Below are 25092 nucleotides of genomic sequence, written 5' to 3' on the forward strand. Positions count from 1 at the left end.
TACTACTGACAGCGATGGGTAACCTTTACACTAAGACAGTAATCGGGAACAGGATATCGTGGAGGATTTAATTGTCAACACAGTAGCTCACATCCCGCCTTATGTTGTCGTCCGTCTAACACTACTTCTTAATTGGCACTAGACACGCACTACAACTGGTTTAACACCAGACACGCAATACAACAGTTTAACACTATACACGCACTACAACTGGTATAACACTAGACACGCACTACAACTGGTTTAACACTAGACACGCACTACAACTGGTTTAGCACTGGACACGCACTACAACAGGTTTAACACTAGACACGCACTACAACTGGTTTAGCACTAGACACGCACTACAACTGGTTTAGCACTAGACACGCACTACAACTGGTTTGTACCGTATCAGGAGATAGTTCTGTGGTGAATGCGTTCGCTCGTCTGCAGGATATCAAGGCCGTAGTTGACAGGTGTGGGGGGAGGGGGGGGGGAGGCAATATTTGTACAAGTATCACTTGTTCCCAGCTTGTATTTTCATGATTCAAATAAAACTGTTTTCTATAAAATCTCCAAGCCCCAAGCCCCAATTTTTTCATATTCAGGAAAATAGAGAGCTTTCCCTGGGCTCCTTTCTGTATAACATATTAAAGGGAGTTTAAAAAAATATCTTATAATATATTTCGTTTCATAGACCAAATCTTAGATTTGAAGCTGTTGCGCTTAGTGCAAATCAAGCAAGAATGAGAAAAGTGGTTTAAAAACAGTACAAGCAATACACGCTCTCTCGCATCGCTATCGCAGGCAGCCGAGTGGTCGCGTGAACGGTTCAATACAAGCTGAGCTGAGCGCTCTCCGCACGAGCCAAACAGCCTCTGTTCCCTGTCTCCGTTCATCATCGTCCGCCAATAGCCGAGCTCGTGACGACGACCGGTCGTCAGACTCACTCTAACGCTGTATGGAGGGGAGTTCTGCTGACCAATCGAGGAACGTGACCACGTCCGCAACAACGATGTCGCGTCATTACCTACCACAGCCGACGATGGATCTTGTGTTACTGACGCCGTACTCGAGACAGGCTGTATGTGTTGGGATGGTTTTCCCAGTGGAGATTCACCACTGCTTGGGATGACGAACTGCTGGAGTTTCTAACAGAACTGGATTATAACGGTGCCATGTGAATTGGATTATAGTGCCCTGTTGGAAGAGTGTAGGAGATTCCACGACCAGAGTGTTGTAACATATATGGAATATACACCTTTTTCTGTTGGATGTGACATCTGTGGTTTCCATGACAGCTCTGACAACACTTATCAGTCCCACAAGTAAACAGCAGCTCCTCGCTAGCGCGTCACGTGACCAGTGTTTATTTCGGGCCGTGAGACAACACATCCTGTGTCGTCATACAGTGAAGCTATTCACCAGTCTGACGTCATCCGACAGGTTGAGGGCGAGCTGTAGGCGCTACTGCTGTTTGAACTGTAGGTAAAACAGTTTCTAATTTTTACATGCATGAACACTTATAATTATGATTAACGATTATCGCTGATTAGAACTGATCATTCATTGTGAATCAGAATATGCATCCATATATGCATGCATGTTTGTGTGTGTGTTGTGTGTGTGTGTATTATTATTATTATTATTATTATTATTATTATTATTATCATCATTATTATTTGAGGTTTACACGATATACTTCTTTCTACCGGAAGAGGGGCCGGTCAATTTGTGTATGAACGCAAATGACGTTCATACGTTTTTCTCGAGACTGTATTGTTGAGATGACGTAAACACTGCACTGACACCGACTTCTATTCCACATTCCTAGGGAAAACTCTTGGAATTTCTTGTCTAGACTGACAGTTACAGTCTACAGCAATCTATGAATTTACCTTAGCCTCTGTTTGTCACATCATTATAATCACCTGCCCATGATCAGCCAACTGATCTATGATGACCAACACATGTAACCGCCAAAGTTTATAAACAATTTCGGAAATCTCTCCCGTCACGTTTATCGTGTCGGCCATTTTGACGTCTTGTACTTGATGTAAATATATTACGACGCGCTGTCATTGTGAAGAACTTACTGAGGTAGCTCTTAAACACACCTTTCTCACCAAAAGATGATATTAATTGAATACATGTCTTGTAAACTAACTACCACAGATGTTCCTGTAAAGCAAGTTGAGCATACTTATGCTCATGTCACCTCCCTTTTGGGGAACTGTTTTATTCCGCAATACAGCTGGTTGTTGTATGGCTCTCAGTGTAAACATGAAGTCACACGTACAGATCCAACGCTCCATCCCTCGAGGTAAAACATGAAGTCACACGTACAGATCCAACGCTGCATCCCTCGTGGTAAAACATGAAGTCACACGTATAGACCCAACGCTCCATCCCTCGAGGTAAAACATGAAGTCACACGTACAGATCCAACGCTACATCCCTCGAGGTAAAACATGAAGTCACACGTACAGATCCAACGCTACATCCCTCGTGGTAAAACATGAAGTCACACGTACAGATCCAACGCTACATCCCTCGAGGTAAAACATGAAGTCACACGTACAGATCCAACGCTGCATCCCTCGTGGTAAAACATGAAGTCACACGTACAGATCCAACGCTGCATCCCTCGAGGTAAAACATGAAGTCACACGTACAGATCCAACGCTACATCCCTCGAGGTAAAACATAGTGATATAAAAGTTAATAAGAATTGCCTTTCACTCTGTGCGAGGTCATTGGAGTATGAACCTCCACAGGGTGAGGGTCAAACATTGTATGAACGTCGTCGCAAGCTCCATTGTTCATACAGTCGCAAGGTCCATTGTTCATACAGTCGCAAGCTCCAACGTTCATACAGTCGTACAGTCGCAAGGTCCATTGTTCATACAGTCGCAAGCTCCGACGTTCATACAGTCGCAAAGCTTTATTGTTCATACAGTCGCAAGCTCCATTGTTCATACAGTCGCAGGCTCCGACGTCCATACAGTCGCAAAGCTTTATTGTTCATACAGTCGCAAGCTCCATTGTTCATACAGTCGCAAGCTCCATTGTTCATACAGTTGCAAGCTCCAATGTTCATACAGTCGCAAGCTCGATTGTTCATACAGTCGCAAGCTCGAGATGTTCATACAGTCGCAAGCTCGATGGTTCATACACTCGCAAGCTCCAACGTTCATACAGTCGCAAGCTCCATTGTATATACAGTCGCAAGCTCAATTGTTCATACAGTCGCAAGCTCAATTGTCATACAGTCGCAAGCTCCATTGTCCATACAGTCGCAAGCTCCATTGTTCATACAGTCGCAAGGTCCATTGTTCATACAGTCGCAAGCTCCAATGTCCATACAGTCATACAGTCGCAAGCTCCGACGCTCATACAGTCGCAAGGTCCATTGTTCAAACAGTCGCAAGCTCTATTGTTCATACAGTCGCAAGCTCCATTGTCCATACAGTCGCAAGCTCCATTGTTCATACAGTCGCAAGGTCCATTGTTCATACAGTCGCAAGCTCCAATGTCCATACAGTCATACAGTCGCAAGCTCCATTGTCCATACAGTCGCAAGCTCCATTGTTCATACAGTCGCAAGGTCCATTGTTCAAACAGTCGCAAGCTCCATTGTTCATACAGTCGCAAGCTCCATTGTTCATACAGTCGCAAAGCTTTATTGTTCATACGGTCGCAAAGCTTTATTGTTCATACAGTCGCAAGCTCCATTGTTCATACAGTCGCAAGCTCCATTGTTAATACAGTCGCAAGCTCCATTGTTCATACAGTCGCAAGCTCTATTGTTCATACAGTCGCAAGCTCCATTGTTCATACAGTCGCAAGCTCCAATGTTCATACAGTCGTACAGTTGCAAGCTCCATTGTTCATACGGTCGCAAGCTCCAATGTTTATACAGTCGTAAGCTCCAATGTTCATACAGTCGTACAGTCGCAAGCTCCATTGTTCATACAGTCGCAAGCTCCATTGTTCATACAGTCGTACAGTCGCAAGCTCCATTGTTCATACAGTCGCAAGGTCCATTGTTTATACAGTCGTACAGTCGCAAGCTCCATTGTTCATACAGTGTGGCCCTCACTCTATAAAGGTTCATACTCCAATTGTGTTTGTATGTGTTTGTGTGTTTGTGTGTGTGTGTGTCCACAACATGTCCATTCTCGGAATATTATTGTTCACACTGTGAATGGACAGATGTGCTTCAGTCCAATCGCCAATGCGACATCCTTCAACACCTTCTATGTATCTATGGGTGTAGTCGTGATGAAGCTATCGTGTCTTCTGTAGTGACAATGAGAACGTTCATAGTCGCATAAATTTCTCACATCAATGCTATAGGCACTTTGACATTTCATAGTACGCTAATGCGATTGGTAAAATCAATAACGCATCCATAATGTCATGTATCTGTACGTAGTGGTTGAGAGCAGCGTGAAAAAAGTATGTCTGACATTTACTTGGCGTAAGTCTGAATCGCAATTACTTCCAAAAATGCTTCTAGGCCATGGTCCAATTATTCAGATAAATTTAATGCTATTTATACAACGATAGCAAGGCGACAAGACGGTTCCAGCTCTCATCGAAGGGGGCGTGGCTGGAGTTGGGAGGGGGTGTGGCGGGAGTTTTTGGGGGTCAAGAGTTTGCACATACCGTAGCATGTTCGACATGATTTGTTCGACAAAGTGTTCTTACCAGTTGAAAGATGTGGTGGGGTGTATTGGTGATGGGGACCTCTGGAGATGCTCTCCGACACGGTAAGCCGCCACCCACCCAGCCAGCCACACGCACAAAGCCGCCAACCCAACCCCCACCCCTACCCCTGCCCCTACCCCTAGCCCTGCTCCCACCCCCACCCCCACCCCCACCCTGAACCCAAACACCTCCGCTACTCACATATACCGGGTCCGACAGTGAAAAGTTATCGTAGTTTTGACATTGTCAAGATAACCTGCCTTGAAATAGGCATTGGCGTACCGGCAGAACAGTATGTGTTATTAACGGGAATGGAGGAACGTTACAGTCGATACAGCCTCGACGTAGCAAAAATTGTGTGTTTTAATAACAAACAAACCAAATATAGAACTATGAAGGGTTTGTTATTCTGGAATAGGCGAGTTAACTTGCAGGGCAACTGTGGTTGTGACAGACGAGGATCAATGAAGCCGCGTCGAGTTTAATGTAGTTTATTCAATGCTCCACTGAAATATAGTTTTGTTTAGTAAACGACACCGGTGTGTTCTGAATGTTTGTACTCGACACCGGTGTGTTCTGAATGCTCTGTACTCAACACTGGTGTATCCCGAATGTTCGACGCCGGTGTGTTCCGAATGTTTGTACTCGACACCGTTGTATTCCGAATGTTTGTACTCGACACCGCTGTGGTTCCGAATATTTTAGTTATGGACACCGGTTTGTTTCGAATGTTTCAAACAACTCCTTCGTTAAACCCCTATTTCAATTATTTTGGGGAAAATCTTTCAAATATATATTTTGTTTAACTGCTTGATGAGGCTGTGCCAGGCGCCGCTTTTACGATTTGAAGAGTTGCGGTCCTTTATGTACCAGGATCCGCTGGTCAAAGATTCAAATCCGAGAAGTTCCCTGCTTATGATCCGTGGTTTGTAAGCACACGTTTGTAAGTTTCCTAAAAGTGGTAGCCATGTACGGGATGTGTCACTCGGGTCGGCCTCCCACATGAACCTCACAACAACTCCCGTGCAAAAGAAAGTATATATTTAGAACCTGGTTTGACCATAAGATTACAAGCGTCATCAAAACGTTACTAGGCTGAAGACAAAACACTGCCAACTTAAGGTACAAAACACTGCCAACTTTAGGTACAAAACACTGCAGACTTAAGGTACAAAACACTGCCAACTTAAGGTACAAAACACTGCAAACTTAAGGTACAAAACACTGCAGACTTAAGGTACAAAACACTGCAGACTTAAGGTACAAAACACTGCAGACTTAAGGTACAAAACACTGCCAACTTAAGGTACAAAACACTGCAGACTTAAGGTACAAAACACTGCAAACTTAAGGCACAAAACACTGCAGACTTAAGGTACAAAACACTGCCAACTTAAGGTACAAAACACTGCAGACTTAAGGTACAAAACACTGCAAACTTAAGGTACAAAACACTGCAGACTTAAGGTACAAAACACTGCAAACTTAAGGCACAAATCACTGCAGACTTAAGGTACAAAACACTGCAAACTTAAGGTACAAAACACTGCAAATTTAAGGTACAAAACACTGCAGACTTAAGGTACAAAACACTGCAGACTTAAGGTGCAAAACACTTCAAACTTAAGGCACAAAACACTGCAAACTTAAGGTACAAAACACTGCCAACTTAAGGTACAAAACACTGCAGACTTAAGGTACAAAACACTTCAAACTTAAGGCACAAAACACTGCCAACTTAAGGTACAAAACACTGCAAACTTAAGGTACAAAACACTGCAGACTTAAGGCACAAAACACTGCAAACTTAAGGTACAAAACACAACTATGTATCAAACTCGTCACCGTCCATTTCTTGTTGGTTTCATTAGTGGCCACCATTAAAGGAAACAAGAAACAATGTTATTATGGTACAATGGTAAACATTGATTGAACAAAACCGTTTCCGACCCAACCCCCACCCCCACCCCCACCCCCCTCCCCCAAAGGAGATAAGGGAAAATAGTAATACTAAATTATTAAATGTAACCTAAAACTATAAGAAATATCAATTCTCAGGTACTTTAATAAATGAAGCTTCAGGTTTAATAATTTAATGGTTGTCATGGCAACGGTGTTATTTCTCTTATTATAGTAGTATGTAGTGCGTGTACCGTGAATTAAATATATTTCTATGTCAACGAGAGCAATCAATTACCACAAAAGCTTCCATTATCATCACTACTCGTTAAATGTGGACTGAAATCACTCATCTGAAAATATGCTCATGTTTCGACAAAATCACAATTATTTGTATTGTCGACTTCCAACTTAAAACATTAAGTTTACCCAGAAATCTATACGCAAACGAATCCAGTGTGAAACCAACAAATAACAAAGAAATGGCAAACACTGTATTATAAAATCAACTAGGTTTACAAATCAATATAAATTACTGTGCAACAACTACAAAAGCAGTAAAGTACAATGGCGGCATAAAATACAGCAATAGAGGTAATGTCAATACACTGGCATAAAACAATCAACACACACACACACACGCACGCACACACGCACACACACGCACACACACACACACACACACACACACACATAACTGGCGTTATAGAATTTCAGGGAAAGTGATTCTTATTCAAGTTGACAGTTGTTGTTTAACGCCGCACTCTGAAATATTCCAGCTACTAGTATATGATGGCGGTCTTTAAATGATCGAGTCTGGACCAGACAATCCAAGGATTAAATATTATGATCATCGATCCCCGCAATTGGGACAAGACGGCGTGCATCAACCAAGTCAGCGAGCCTGACCACCCGATCCCGTTATTCGGCTCTTACGACAAGCATTATCGCAAGCATGGGTTGCTGAAGACCTATTCCACCCCGGGATCTTCACGTCAAGCATGGGTTGCTGAAGACCTATTCCACCCCGGGATCTTCACCGAATCCGGTCAACGTCTATGCACAATAATAAGTAATGTATCGCACGGAAGGGTCTTTTGCTCCATCAGATCAAAGTAATGTTGAACCCCTCTTGACCAGGTGTCATGACCAGGTGTCAGCCTGGTGTCAGCCTGGTGTCATGACCAGGTGTCAAAGTCTGGTGTCATGACCAGGTGTCATGACCAGGTGTCATAGCCTGGTGTCAGCCTGGTGTCATAGCCTGGTGTCATAGCCTGGTGTTAGCCTGGTGTCATGACCAGGTGTCATAGCCTGGTGTCATGACCAGGTGTCATAGCCTGGTGTCATAGCCTGGTGTCAGCCTGGTGTCATAGCCTGGTGTCATGACCAGGTGTCATAGCCTGGTGGCATAGCCTGGTGTCATGACCAGGTGTCGTAGCCTGGTGTCATGACCATGTGTCATAGCCTGGTGTCATGACCAGGTGTCATAGCCTGGTGTTATGACCTGGCCTCCGGCATCTAACCGACTTTTGTTATTTGTTTTTTCTTTATCTCCTTTGAGGACTGGAACAATGAAATTAATAAAATTGCTTGAATGAACAAATGGTATCTACGTGGTTGGCTCAAATTATGCCAAGCCGATTTTCATTCTCCAGGCGAACTGAACTCCCGAAAATGTTCGCTCGTCATGCCAAAGACCCGGGCTCGATTCCCCACATGTGTGAAGCCCATTATTGGTGTCCCCGGCCGTGATATTTCTGGCATATTGCTAAGAGCGGCGTAAAACAATGCTCACTCATCCACTCACTAACTGAATTCCCGATGATCTGGACAATACAGTACAGACGTCTAAGTTTGTTTTAAACATATTTTATTGACATATATGGTCAACGGGATTGGGCAAAAGTTATCCAGGCCCCTTCCCTAAGTTAGTAAATGTCAGGATTAACGAAGTCTTGGTACGCAGTAACGCCACTTTGTATAGAGTGAATGAATAAGGTTTTACGCCACCAGAGGAGATAAAACTCGGCTTTGACAGAAATGTTTATATGTAACCCGGTACACAGACGTTGGTCGGAGTTTGCATCTTCGTGCACTGGTTTGTCTAGACCAGGCTCGAATACTTACAGACTGCTGTGAAATAACTTACTGAGGCAGAAACGCCACTCACTCTCTGACTCCTGTTGCTTTCAACATCGGCGTCGTTCGTTGTGGCCGCATTGGAAGTGTGAGTTGCATATGGCCGTTACTGTACGTCCCGTCATTGACCAGAGGCCCACACTGTGTGTTAACAAGGTATCTATTTGTCAGGATCAATGGCCTCGTTTTTCGCGTTATCATGAATTATAGCTTTTAGTAACCTTATTCACTATATCGCACAGAAATAACTCGTTATCGACATTTATAATCCCACAGACAGACCCGCTGAATATTGACGGCCTGTGCCAAGGTCATCTGAGGCCATTAGTCACGTCATGTCTGGGGGGGGGGGGGGGGGGGGGGGGGGGGGTCAAAGCGGTAGACCGGGTTCGATTCCCAGATGGATACAGTGTTAATGCTCCCTCTTATATATGCCTGGCATTTAAGAAATTTTGTATAATTGGGATAACACTTTCTTACAAACGATCAGATTCTATTACTTTTTGGGTTGAGTCCCACCCGGGATTCGAACCCACACTGCCTCACTCTGGCTCAAAGGATGCGACTCAACCCCCAAAAGTACTAGAATCAATACTTTACAAAGACAGTATTCCAAATATAACATTTGTTACATTGTACCACTTTCTAACATTGCCGGACAGAATAAATTCGATGGTGGCTAAAATTGATGTATTTGATACGGGTATCACAGTTGTGTTTTGGACTTTACGTGTGTAGTGTTTCCACCAAGTAGCTTTTTGATAACGTTTTTTATTCTATGGAAATAAAAATTTGTAAGTCCATACTTTTTTTGGCCCAGGTGTATTTTTAGATTGCTCTGTCCTCTACAATTATCTCATACACTGAAACTACATAATATTCGGTTATATAAAACTTGCCATTTTTCGTCCCTTCAACTTGAATCTGTGAGTGAGTTAAAGTGTTTACGTGACATCAGCCATTAGCCATCTTTTCAACCCGATGAAACGGGTAAGGGACGTTTGTCTTTATTTGTTTCATGTTCGAGAAAACTTAATGTTAAAATATCAAAATCATTTTTTCAGACTTGATTTTACCCCCCAACAACCTGACTGTGCTCTCAGCGACAAAAACCCGTGCCTCACTCTACTGGATCGTACCACCTGACACCCCCTGCATCCTCCGATTTGAACTCACCTACGATCTAGTCGACTCTCCCTTCGGGAGATACAGTGTGACACGCGGTATCCATGGTGACCGACGTAAGGTGGCGCTCGTGGGGTTGATTCCGTGTCAGCGGTACCGTGTCTTCATGGTGTCTATAGGGACGACGGGTACGACCAGCAACTTCAGCAACGAGGTTGAGTTTACCACAACAGCGGGTGAGTTTCGACATTCCGTCTTGTAGGTCATTGCATGTCATTCAATCATATTCAACCAGCTGGCGTTCGGCTGGTGACGTTCACTTTTTCGCCATCTTATAATCTTCCCTTTCAGAACGCGGTAGTTTTAAGTTTGGTGAAAACTGACCACCATATATTGTGGAAATATTGAAGCGAGCGCAAAGCCTGGGATTTCTACTAAAAATATGTTTTCTTCATGTATGGGAGGTCGGCGACCCATGTACATTTCAATTACATTTCGTAACACACAATGGAGGCAATTTACATTGAATTCAATACTTAGGGAAAAAGTCTTTGTTGGTAGAGCTTCCTTCACATACCTAGCTGCATTTCTGAGTAGACAGTCATTTTTTTACAATTTAAGAGATTGCTAACGGTATTAACACATGGATTGTTATAAAATCTGACAGGAATATACTTTTGTCTGAATGATGCGTAAAACGGACAGATAAACACAAAATGGACTTCGTCTTCAATATAACCATTGTTACATAGCCGACAAAAGCATTGTGAATAAACATCATGTCAAAATCACTCCGTATCTGGGGGTTTAATCATATGTCTGACAGAATGTAAACTCGAAGAAAAACGGGTGGAAAACAGTTCATATAGTATGTGTGGAACATAGTGTTTTTATTGTGTAGATGTGACGTGTGTACAGTGAAGGCTGCACACACACACACACACACTACACACACATACACACACACACACACACACACTACACACACACACACACACACACACACACACACTACACACACACTACACACTACACACACACTACACAGACACTACACATACACACACAATACACACACACACTAAACATACACGACAGACACACACACACTACAAAGACACTACACACACACACTACATAGACACTACACACACACACACACACTACACAGACACTACACATACACACACAATACACACACACACTAAACATACACGACACACACACACACTACAAGGACACTACACACACACACTACATAGACACTACAAACACACACTACACAGACACTACACATACACACACACTACACAGACACTACACATACACACACTACACACTATACACACACACACACTACACACACTACACACACTACACACACACACTCACACTATACACACTCACACTATACACACACACACTACACACACACACACTGTTCTTGTTTCAACCAACAAGCGTGCGCTTGACAATTATTTTAGCGTCTGTGTGTGACTAACCGTTCATTTATTACTTAAGCACAACGTGTCAAGTATATAAAATGTTCGTGAAACAAAATAAACCAGTGTCACTCAAAAAGGATAAACGGAATAAGATCATGTTCCTCGTGAGGAGAAAATGATGAGTCGCTCTTGGCACAACGCCAACCTGCAATCTCGTCTGATAAAACTGTTGCCTAACAATGTATGCAAACAAGTCACGTGATACTTATGTCAGGTGACAGGAATGTGTCACGTGACCCTTTGTATGAGAAGAACACATTTCAGGAAGCCATTGATTTTTTTTAACTATAATTACTTTAGCACACGCCCACTCGGCGTCCTTCTTTTTGACGGTGCTTTGAAAGAAACCCATTTCAGTCGCCGTGTGGGATATATATTTGCAACGCCATGAATACTGTCACAGTAGTTCAGTATATAAAGATAAGAGAAAGGAGATATAATATTGTCTTTCTCTGGTGTGCGTTACAGACATCTGATTGACATTATGACCATCGATCTACGCAATTGGAAAACGATGACATGCATCAACCAGGTCAGCGAGCCTGACCACCCGATCCCGTTTGTTACCTCTTACGACAAGCATAGTCGGCTTTTATGACAAGCATAGGTTACTGAAGACCTATTATAACCCAGATTTTCACGTGTCGATAACACTGATCATCATGTATGATGTCAAGGTAATGAATTGTGCATAAGCATACCGAAGATGTAAAAAGTGGCATGGTCTTGGTACACTTTAACACCGTCGTGAGAGATTGATTCACCACATTATCAAACATAAATATGAGTGAATTTAGGGTCATCAAGATGACAACTAGCCAGAAACGTGTGAGTATGGCGTGGGAAAGAGACCAGAATATCACGAGATTCTCAACCCTTGAAGATCCGTGGTAGAATAGGTCTTCAGCAACCTTGTCGTGCGAGGCGACTAACGGGATCGGGAGTCAGGCCTTTCGATTTTTCGATTCATTTTTGCGATCACGATACTTTTTCAAAAGCAAACATTTGAGAAGATGTGTTTTATATAGCCAGATAAACCTTTACTGGGGACATTTGTTAATGTTTGTAATCAGGAAATACAACTGACGTAGAGTATGTGCACATGTGTATCGTCTCAGTTCAATCTTGAATTGCGATTTAATCTCGACATTCCGAGAATTGTAAATTAATATCTCCTAACATATTCTGCAGGTACAATCTGTACCTTCCTGTAAGCTTCTTTCTTACTGGGTGGAACCGCCTCCGTGGTCTACTGGTAGAGCGTCTGCCAGGAGAGCGGAAGGTCCGGGGTTCGATCCCCGGCCGCGTCATACCAAAAGACGTTAAAAGATGGTACTTGTTGTTACCCTGTCTGGCGCTCGGCATTAAGGGGTTAAAGCAAGGACTGGTCGGCTCGGAGTCAGAATACTGTGTCTGAGTGGGGTATTCATGTTAAACTGCGGCATGGTATCTCAGTGGGTTAGCACTAAAAAATCGGCATCAGTCCGTTCTAGTACAAGCAGACACACTCGCAAATGCATGCACGTCGCTATATAAGTGCAATAATCTTGGACGCGACGTTAAACCCAATTTCACCTCACCTCACCTCTTACTGGGTGGTATGATATGGTACTGTTGTAAGCTATTATTGTCCACAAGCAAAGCGTTAATTGTCGTATGTTAGGTAATTGTGTAGCCTTATATTTAAAGTGGTCTTCTCGACGGCGAACGCGGCGTGAATTATTCGTGTCGCAATCGAGGGGATGTTTGTTTTGAACAGTAGTGTACATGAGATGTTTTTTTTGCAGTTAACTGGTAAACTGAATATACTGTGGTCAGCACTTTTCAGGGTCACCTGACACTGTACGTAGTTGCGCATAAAATCATGACTAGAACATAAAACTGCAAAACCAAATCAAGATCACATGTATTTCCGTAATTGTTTGACTTAGTGGCAATGCAAAGACGAACACAACTGAATCACTTCTTTCTTTATACAAATTGATCTTACGATGTAGATTTTAGCCAACGAATCAAAGACAAAGACATGATCGATATCATGATCGAACCAACAATATCGAGTAGTATGAGGGTGCCCTGAACATAATCGAGTATTGACTAGACAAACCAGTGATATTATGAGCAACGCCCGGGAACGATGATCCAAAATGAAGCAAGTCAGTCGCCTCTATCAACCATTGGTTGCAAAGACCTTACTTAACCCGGATCAAACTGACCAAGGCTGTCAGCGTATATTACTCACATACAACCAGGCTAAATAGACAGTTGCCCAGTCTAGTGTGTGTCCGCACAGTATGTAGCGTATCACGACCGAACTGGTATCTTTGGCTATTCTACTCGTCACAGAAACGATACACCAACGTCACATTTTCCGGTCTAATTACGTGCTTGGTGATACAAGAAGAGACCAAAATGCTTTTATCAAATATTCATGTCTCTTTGTAAAATAAATGAGATTGTATTAGTAAGGCTCCATCAATATATTGAGATGGAAGCATTGGCTTTCTGTAAACAGGGCGATGACACACAGCCAGATGACCAACTGTGCCCAAGCACACCATTTGGATGCGGATATCTGAGGCAATCTGTGTAACGATGTGAACGGAATTAACTCGAAATTAAGAGTATCGGTTACGTTTCGGCGCAGCGAAGCATCGTTTAAGCTCAATAGAAGGTATAACTAAAGGGGAAATCAATTCTTAAATTTGAAAGAAAATTTCTCTTAATTCAGCACACACAACCTACATTCATGCTACTTGCCAAGAGAACAACCAAACTCAATCAAACAACCAGTGAAAAGTTTGGTTTTAAGCCGCTTGACATCGTATGACACCATATTTCAGTTATATCAATACCTGCCAGCTTGAAGTGGGAGTATTTCAGTTATTGCACGGAGGGTCAGCTGGATGTGGTAGTATTTCAGTTATATCAATACCTGCCAGCTTGAAGTGGGAGTATTTCAGTTATTGCACGGAGGGTCAGCTGGATGTGGTAGTATTTCAGTTATATCAATACCTGTCAGCTTGAAGTGGGAGTATTTCAGTTATTGCACGGAGGGTCATCTGGATGTGGTAGTATTTCAGTTATATCAATACCTGTCAGCTTGAAGTGGGAGTATTTCAGTTATTGCACGGAGGGTCATCTGGATGTGGTAGTATTTCAGTTATATCAATACCTGTCAGCTTGAAGTGGGAGTATTTCAGTTATTGCACGGAGGGTCATCTGGATGTGGTAGTATTTCAGTTATATCAATACCTGTCAGCTTGAAGTGGGAGTATTTCAGTTATTGCACGGAGGGTCATCTGGATGTGGTAGTATTTCAGTTATATCAATACCTGTCAGCTTGAAGTGGGAGTATTTCAGTTATTGCACGGAGGGTCATCTGGATGTGGGAGTATTTCAGTTATTGCACGGAGGGTCATCTGGATATGGTAGTATTTCAGTTATATCAAGGAGTTACAGCTTGATGTGGGAGGAACAACTGCAGTCTTAGGCGTCTATCATGTGCGGCTGTGGTGCTGACAATCCATCAATAATAATCAGGGCGAAACTGGGATTCGAACTCACCAACGTAGGAATCGTACATGCCTATGTTCCTACACACATTTCTTCCTAAACACCCATGTTCATACACGCCCATCTTCCTATACATCCATGTTCCTATACACCCTTGTTCCTACACAACCATTTTCCTATACACCCATGTTCCTACACACCCATGTTCCTATACACCCATGTTCCTATACACCCATGTTCCTATACACCCATGTTCCTATACACCCATGTCCCTACACACCCATGTTCCTATACACCCATGTTCCTACACACCCATGTTGCTATACACCCATGTTCCTACACACCCATGTTGCTACACACCCATGTTGCTATACACCCATTTTCCTACACAACCTTTTTCCTATACACCCATGTCCCTACACACCCATGTTGCTATACACCCATGTCCCTACACACCCATGTTGCTATACACCCATGTTCCTATACACCCATGTTGCTATACACCCATGTTCCTATACACCCATGTCCCTACACACCCATGTTCCTATACACCCATGTTCCTACACAACCATTTTCCTATACACCCATGTCCCTACACACCCATGTTCCTATACACCCATGTCCCTACACACCCATGTTCCTATACACCCATGTTCCTACACAACCATTTTCCTATACACCCATGTCCCTACACACCCATGTTCCTATACACCCATGTCCCTACACACCCATGTTGCTATACACCCATGTCCCTACACACCCATGTTGCTATACACCCATGTCCCTACACACCCATGTTGCTATACACCCATGTCCCTACACACCCATGTTGCTATACACCCATGTTCCTATACACCCATGTCCCTACACACCCATGTTGCTATACACCCATGTTCCTACACACCCATGTTCCTACACACCCATGTTGCTACACACCCATGTTGCTATACACCCATGTTCCTATACACCCATGTTCCTACACACCCATGTTCCTACACACCCATGTTGCTACACACCCATGTTCCTATACACCCATGTTCCTATACACCCATGTTCCTACACACCCATGTTCCTACACGCCCATGTTCCTATACACCCATGTTCCTACACACCCATGTTCCTATACACCCATGTCCCTACACACCCATGTTGCTATACACCCATCTTCCTATACACCCATGTCCCTACACACCCATGTTGCTATACACCCATCTTCCTATACACCCATGTCCCTACACGCCCATGTTCCTATACACCCATGTCCCTACACACCCATGTTGCTATACACCCATGTTCCTACACGCCCATGTTCCTATACACCCATGTCCCTACACACCCATGTTGCTATACACCCATGTTCCTACACACCCATGTTCCTATACACCCATGTTGCTATACACCCATGTTCCTACACACCCATGTTCCTATACACCCATGTTCCTACACACCCATGTTCCTACACACCCATGTTGCTATACACCCATGTTCCTATACACCCATGTTCCTACACACCCATGTTCCTACACACCCATGCTGCTACACACCCATGTTGCTATACACCCATGTTCCTATACACCCATGTTCCTACACACCCATGTTGCTATACACCCATGTTCCTACACACCCATGTTCCTACACACCCATGTTGCTACACACCCATGTTGCTATACACCCATGTTCCTATACACCCATGTCCCTACACACCCATGTTGCTATACACCCATGTTCCTATACACCCATGTCCCTACAGACCCATGTTCCTACACACCCATGTTCCTATACACCCATGTTGCTATACACCCATGTTCCTACACGCCCATGTTCCTATACACCCATGTTCCTACACACCCATGTCCCTACACACCCATGTTGCTATACACCCATCTTCCTATACACCCATGTCCCTACACACCCATGTTCCTATACACCCATGTCCCTACACACCCATGTTGCTATACACCCATGTTCCAACACGCCCATGTTCCTATACACCCATGTTCCTACACACCCATGTTGCTATACACCCATGTTCCTACACGCCCATGTCGCTACACACCCATGTCCCTACACACCCATGTTGCTATACACCCATGTTCCTATACACCCATGTTCCTACACACCCATGTTCCTACATACCCATGTTGCTATACACCCATGTTCCTACACGCCCATGTCCCTACACGCCCATGTTCCTACACGCCCATGTCCCTACATACCCATGTTCCTACACGCCCATGTTCCTACACACCCATGTCCCTACACACCCATGTTTCCTACACACCCATGTTCCTATACACCCATGTCCCTACACACCCATGTTGCTATACACCCATGTCCCTACACACCCATAATGCTATACACCCATGTCCCTACACACCCATGTTTCCTACACACCCATGTTCCTACACACCCATGTTGCTACACACCCATGTTGCTATACACCCATGTCCCTACACACCCATGTTCCTACACACCCATGTTGCTATACACCCATGTTCCTACACACCCATGTCCCTACACACCCATGTTGCTATACACCCATGTCCCTACACACCCATGTTCCTACACACCCATGTCCCTACACACCCATTTTCCTATACACCCATGTTCCTACAAACCCATGTTCCTATACACCCATGTTACTATACACCCATGTTCCTATACACCCATTTTCCTATACACCCATGTTCCTATACACCCATGTTCCTACAAACCCATGTTGCTATACACCCATGTCCCTACACACCCATGTCCCTACACACCCATGTTACTATACACCCATGTTCCTATACACCAATGTTCCTTCTCACACATCTTCCCATACACCCATTTTCCTATACACCAATGTTCCTACACACCCATGTTCCTACACACTATCTTCCTATACACACATGTTCCCACACACCTATGTTCCTACACACTATCTTCCTATACACACATGTTCTTACACACCCATTTTCCTACACACCCATGTTCCTACACACCCATGTTCCTATACACCCATGTTGCTATACACCCATGTTCCTTCACACCCATTTTCCTACACACCCATGTCCCTACACACCCATGTTCCTATACACCCATGTTCCTATACACCCATGTTCCTATACACCCATGTTCCTATACAGCAATGTTCCTTCACACCCATTTTCCTACACACCCATGTTCCTACACACCCATGTTCCTACACACCCATGTTCCTATACACCAATGTTCCTTCACACCCATTTTCCTACACACCCATTTTCCTACACACCCATGTTCCTATACACCCATGTTCCTACACACCCATGTTCCTACACACCCATTTTCCTACACACCCATTTTCCTACACACCCATGTTCCTATACATCCATGTTCCTATACACCCATGTTCCTACACACCCATGTTCCTACACACCCATGTTCCTATACACCCATGTTCCTACACACCCATGTTCCTATACACCCATGTTCCTATAGAGCAATGTTCCTTCACACCCATTTTCCTACACACCCATGTTCCTACACACCCATGTTCCTACACACCCATGTTCCTATACACCAATGTTCCTTCACACCCATTTTCCTACATACCCATTTTCCTATACACCCAAGTTCCTACACACCCATGTTCCTATACACCTATCTTCCTATACACCCATGTTCCTACACACCCATGTTCCTATACACCTATCTTCCTATACACACATGTTCCTACACACCCATGTTCCTATACACCTATCTTCCTATACACCCATGTTCCTACACACCCATGTTCCTATACACCTATCTTCCTATACACACATGTTTCTACACACCAATGTTCCCACAAAGTCTAATCTCTTCTAACTGTCAGCAAAACCCAACATGCTTGAAACTGTTACCGCTCTCTATAAACATCCCGCCAACACCACCGACTCCACGGCAATGTCCATGCACCCCAACGTGTCAACTAGTCTGCCTGATTCTGGCTAAGTGCACTGTGACGTGTATATTTCCAGGGAGTGGAAACAGGAAGGTAATAGTTTGTGCATCATGTTGCTTTTCCTCTTCAACACGTTGGTGTTTGTAATCAACACCAGTGCCGACCCGCTGAGTGTGTTAAGTGAAATATGCCAACCCCCTCCCCAATGCCAGCTGACGTGTCAATGTTTGCGTACCGCTGTAGTTTGTTTGTGGCTTAACGCCGGCTATATGGCGTCAATCTGTAATTAATCGAGTCTGGACCAGACAATCCAGTGATTGACATCATGAGCATCGATCACGTAATTGGAATACGATGACATGCATCAACCAAATCAGCGGGCCTGACCCCGATCCCGTAAGTCGCCTCTCACGACAAGCATAGTCGCCTCTCACGCCAACATGGGATGCTGCAGACCTATTCTTCCCCGGGTCTGCACGGATCACATATCGCTGTAACCTACCTGTAACACTCCACTACCTGTAACACTCCACTACCTGTAACACTCCACTGCCTGTAACACTCCACTACCTGTAACACTCCACTACCTGTAACACTCCACTACCTGTAACACTCCACTACCTGTAACACTCCACTACCTTAACACTCCACTACCTTAACCCTCCACTACCTGTAACACTCCACTACCTTAACACTCCACTACCTGTAACACTCCACTACCTGTAACACTCCACTACCTGTAACACTCCACTACCTGTAACACTCCACTACCTTAACACTCCACTACCTTAACACTCCACTACCTGTAACACTCCACTACCTGTAACACTCCACTACCTGTAACACTCCACTACCTGTAACACTCCACTACCTGTAACACTCCACTACCTGTAACACTCCACTACCTGTAACACTCCACTACCTGTAACACTCCACTACCTGTAACACTCCACTACCTGCAACACTCCACTACCTTAACACTCCACTACCTGTAACACTCCACTACCTGTAACACTCCACTACCTGTAACACTCCACTACCTTAACACTCCACTACCTGTAACACTCCACTACCTGTAACACTCCACTACCTGTAACACTCCACTACCTTAACACTCCACTACCTTAACCCTCCACTACCTTAACACTCCACTACCTTAACACTCCACTACCTGTAACACTCCACTACCTTAACACTCCACTACCTTAACACTCCACTACCTTAACCCTCCACTACCTTAACACTCCACTACCTTAACACTCCACTACCTGTAACACTCCACTACCTGTAACACTCCACTACCTGTAACACTCCACTACCTGTAACACTCCACTACCTGTAACACTCCACGCAGAGATTGGAATAGGCACGTGTTAATTTCATGCTGCTAACATTTAAGAGGATCCATGCTTCTGAACGTGGCTCATCTATTGTTGACTAGCACACCGGGCATCTCAGCAACTCGGCAACTCACGACTCGTAGGTTGGAATGTCGTATATTAAGACTTAACGATACGCCAGTTAGAAGAGGAATTTTAATGTGTTTTATTTCAAACTGCGTCGGGCACAATAACACCCCGTTAACCCGGATTGTCTCGGTATGGATAAGCAAACGTCCAGATGATAAGTACGGAGTGACGGCTTTACCTACCAGAAGGGAGAGGTATCCGGATTCGCGAGTTTCCGTTGTACACAGTTTGAGATGTTGGAACAGATGCATGCCTTCTTTGAGGGGTATTTAAAAGTTGGAGTACTAAGTAAGGATGGTAAAGATAGTAGGATAGTAAGGACATATGGATGAACAACTTCTTCATTACAATTAGGAGCGACGTTTCGGTGTGGGTTCTAACATCATTATCAAGTAAGTGATGTACAGGGTATGGTGGACAAGTATATATACAGTATAGGAGGCAGTGTTTATACAGTTGGGTAGGTTTAAGATACAGTTACACTGGAGTGGAGAAGCCTGTTATGTACACAGACGAATAAAACATATTGGCTGGTGAAGCCTATAATATAAAGAAAATGGCGAAGCCAGGAATATAAACACCTAAAGGATTATGACTGATTGGGGTCTTTGATGAGTTGGTGGTGTGCCGGTGGTATGTAATATCCTTGGTCACGGTTGATTGATGGTTGGAGTCTTTTCAATTGATGATGATGGCATCTTGTAGTTGTCTGATCTTGAAGTCTTTGAGGTTGGTGGTGAGGGTTGTGACTCTCTCCCACTGAATGCTGTGGCTTGGGTTGTCACGGATGTGGTCTAAAAGAGCTGATTTAGATTCATATTTGGAGACTGAACTTCGATGTTCTTTAATTCGGGTTTTAAAGGGCCTAGGTGTTTATGCTATGTACGCTTGTCCATAATTGCACGGAATGTGGTACACAGCTCCTGATGGTTCTAGCTTGTGGCTGGATGGTGGCTTTCCTGTGGCTTTAATTGTGTTCTGAATGCTGTGACTTGTTTTGAAAAGTCCCCAGCACCAGCCTCCCCTCGGGCTCTTATCCCGCAACCGTTTGAAACAAACAAACAGACCATCAGGCCGTGACAAAAATGAAATACGTTTCAAATCAGTGTCAGTTCAAACTCATTCATATGCGATGTCATTTGACCGTAGTCCCGCAGGTGATTCTCTCTCACTACTTCCGGTAACACAACTTACGACAACACTACTTCCGGTAACTCTACGCGTAGTCGTGGTCAATGAATCTGCTTCATCCTGTAAGAAATATGCTACACACATCTTAATAAACACAATCAATTCGGTTGCGTCAACCACAGGTCGATGTAAGTCCCAACGAAGCTCGTATTTCTGATTATTTCCATAACGACCTACTTAAAGACTCTGTAAGGAAATGTAAATCTTAATTCTCTCTTTTTCCATCGATTGGACGTCAGTAGAGTTGCGTGATCGGGACCCTGTTTAGCAATAATCTTCATAATACCGGTATACTGCAATGCAAGCAAATGTCAACATCTGCTAGGATCTTGTTGTTCAATACAATTACCAGCAGGTTATTACCGTGTGGTCAGCAGACATTCCAGAGCTCCACCCCCACTGACCAACTGGACACAGGACAGTGTCATCTACAAACAAACAAGTCTGGTGCCTGGCCGGTATAAGGTGAGGTGAAATGGGGTTTAACGTCGCGTCCAAGATTATTGCACTTATATAGCGGCGTGTGTGTGTGTGTGTATGTGTGTGTGTGTGTGTGTGTGTGTGTGTGTGTGTGTGTGTGTGTGTGTGTGTGTGTGTGTGTGTGTGTGTGTGTGTGTGTGTGCGCGTGCGTGGTTGCTTGTGCTAGTCCGGACTGATACCGATTTAGAGTGCTAGCTCACTGATATACCATGCCGCAGTTTAACATGAATACCCCACTCAGACAACACAGTTTACTGACTCCGAGCCGACCAGTCCTTGTTTTAGCCCCTCATATGTATGTACTTTCATATGTATGTACGTTCATATGTATGTAGTTTCATGTGTATGTACTTTCATATGTATGTACTTTCATGTGTAAATACTTTCATATGTATGTACTTTCATATGTATGTACTTCATGTGTATGTACGTTCATATGTATGTACTTTCATGTGTATGTACTTTCATATGTATGTACTTTCATGTGTATGTACTTCCATATGTATGTACCTTCATGTGTATGTACGTTCATGTGTATGTACTTTCATATGTATGTACTTTCATGTGTATGCACTTTCATATGTATGTACTTTCATATGTATGTACTTTCATGTGTATGTACTTTCATATGTATGTACTTTCATGTGTATGTACGTTCATGTGTATGTACTTTCATATGTATGTACCTTCATATGTATGTACTTTCATGTGTATGTACTTTCATATGTATGTACTTTCATGTGTATGTACTTTCATCTGTATGTACTTTCATATGTATGTACTTTCATATGTATGTACTTTCATGTGTATATACTTTCATGTGTATGTACTTTCATATGTATGTACTTTCATGTGTATGTACTTTCATGTGTATGTACTTTCATATGTATGTACTTTCATGTGTATGTACTTTCATGTGTATGTACTTTCATCTGTATGTACTTTCATATGTATGTACTTTCATGTGTATGTACGTTCATGTGTATGTACTGTCATGTGTATGTACTTTCATATGTATGTACTTTCATGTGTATATACTTTCATGTGTATGTACTTTCATATGTATGTACTTTCATGTGTATGTACGTTCATGTGTATGTGCTTTCATATGTATGTACTTTCATATGTATGTACTTTCATGTGTATGTACTGTCATGTGTATGTACTTTCATATGTATCGGATAACATTCATTCGTTATTGAATTGCTACCGCATGCCAAGATTGACAAGAAATCTGCGACACCAAACCCTTGGCCGATTGCAAGCTGGACAAACCGCCCGGCAAGTAGCCAATGCATTTCAAGTCCACGTAAGGACCATATACAGACTCAAGCAACGGTACCAGACCACCAACACTACAGATGACCGACCAAGGGTCACCACCCGACGTCTGGATCGTCAGATTGTATGACAGCATCTTCAAGATCACTTTGTTACTACTGCGGAAACTGCTCGACAGACCATGGGGACACACCAGCGACACATTAGTGCGGACACTGTGCGTCGATGCCACGTCATCGCCGGGACCATCTTCAATGGGCAACATAGCACCAGCATTGGCGCCACCAGCAGTGGAGAAGAGTTCCCTTCTCAGACGAGAGCCGTTACTGTATCTCAACAGCAGGTGGCAGAGAGAGCGAGAGAGTCTGGCGACGGCGTGGGGAACGTTATTCGGGTGCTTGTGTTGTCGAGAGAGACTCTTGGGGTGGTCCGAACATCATGGTGTGGGGTGGAATTGTTCTTGCACAGAGGGTCTTCCAGAACTTCGGTCCAGGGAGAGGCAATGGTGTCACAGCAGCTCGGTACATTGATCAAGTCTTGAGACCACACACCATACCTCATTTGGCACGTCGCCGCAACCACCAGTTTTATCCTGATAACGCCCGTGCCCACACTGCAAGAGCAACAAGAGACTTTCTCAAGCTGAATGTCATCAGAACCTTGCAGTGGCCTGCCCTCAATCCCGATTTAAATCCCACTGAGCCCCTGTTGGACGAAATTCAAAGACGGCTGAATGACAACCGCCCAAGATCGACAACTGCAGCTGATCTGCATCAGGCGTTCCTCAGAGTGTGTGCTCCGTCATCAATGCAAATGGCGGACACACGAGATACTGATTTATGATGCCATTTGCTCAGAGACTAGTGTTGTGTTTCACTTTAAGAACATTTGACACTTTAATTTCAACCTTGATAATCAGTTTTGCCAAGTTTCATCTTTTTAATATGTCCCAAAGTGTGTTTACAGTGTTTGGACAAATAAGGTTTCCCATATATCTATCCATGGTGACGTTGCTTTTGCGGTTCAGTATAGTTAAGTGCACGTGGAATGATAATGTGTTGACTTTCAATTGACTTTAAACATTGTCCGTACCAAAAGGAAATGAAAGGTGGGTGCACACCACAGTTAACATATTCTGAAATCTCCATGTCTTCTCTCTGATGTTGGGGGTAAATCTGAATTTGAGCCTACGGACTCCGTGAAACATAGAACTCCAATCGTCAAGATCACGGGTCTGAGGCTTCTCCATCAGGAGGTGTTGACGATGTAGTCGGACATGGGTGGTCAAGGTATAAGTCAAAATAGGCAATTGCATTGGACAGTGATGCTTCAAATCTGGAATGTCCTCCACAAATATCTACCGTAACATTTTGAAAGTTTTCCTGAAGCCTTGAAGAACCGTTACGTTATTTAATTGCATAAAAATGGTATTTATGATTCTATAGCATACAAATAAAAACGATATTAAGCGTGGTGTTATAATTTTATCTCACCTCGACCGAGGATCTTTTTATTTTGTTAAAAGTGCGTGGCCCGTCGACTGTCCAGCTCGGGACTCGAATTCGTTCGTGGCGTTATCATCATAGGCATTCAGTATTTTAAAATTGTCAAAAAATACAAACCGAGAACAAATTTAAGAATCTAGGAAATAAATATGAAATATTAAAATGACATGAAGCTACAAATTTGTTCACATTTGTTCATGACAGTAAATTTGAATAAAAATGAATAATGAAAATCGGAATTGAAAATGAATAAGATCTGCTTGGAAACCATAAGGCCCAGCGAGCAGTAACTTTATGTGTAGGAGCCTATGATGGCAAGGCTGGCATGCCGCGATCAGGTTTGGGATCCTCTGCGTATCCTGCTAAACATCTTCCGGAGA

At 43.5% G+C, this 25092-nt stretch overlaps 2 protein-coding genes across 3 annotated transcripts in view; one reads left to right on the top strand and one right to left on the bottom strand.

Moving 5' to 3' along the window:
- Positions 1 to 25092, top strand: part of LOC139471315 (uncharacterized) — a 124668-nt gene that overhangs the window by 39224 nt on the left and 60352 nt on the right. The window contains exons 1-2 of one of the 2 annotated variants that reach the window (XM_071253621.1): positions 877 to 1466; positions 9798 to 10094. In XM_071253621.1, coding sequence (XP_071109722.1) covers positions 1277 to 1466; positions 9798 to 10094 — 487 coding nt within the window. In that variant the 5' untranslated portion in view covers positions 877 to 1276. Of the gene's footprint in view, positions 1 to 876; positions 1467 to 9797; positions 10095 to 25092 lie in introns of those variants that run through there. The other variant, XM_071253622.1, reaches the window with a different exon arrangement.
- Positions 20934 to 25092, bottom strand: part of LOC139471303 (uncharacterized) — a 45431-nt gene continuing 41272 nt past the window's right edge. Inside the window, exon 4 of the mRNA XM_071253611.1 lies at positions 20934 to 21049. Coding sequence (XP_071109712.1) covers positions 20934 to 21049 — 116 coding nt within the window. The remainder of the gene's footprint in view (positions 21050 to 25092) is intronic.

This window comes from Haliotis cracherodii, unplaced genomic scaffold, assembly GCF_022045235.1.
Source record: "Haliotis cracherodii isolate W230 unplaced genomic scaffold, xgHalCrac1.p SCAF_22, whole genome shotgun sequence".
Classification (NCBI taxonomy): Eukaryota; Metazoa; Mollusca; class Gastropoda; order Lepetellida; family Haliotidae; genus Haliotis; species Haliotis cracherodii.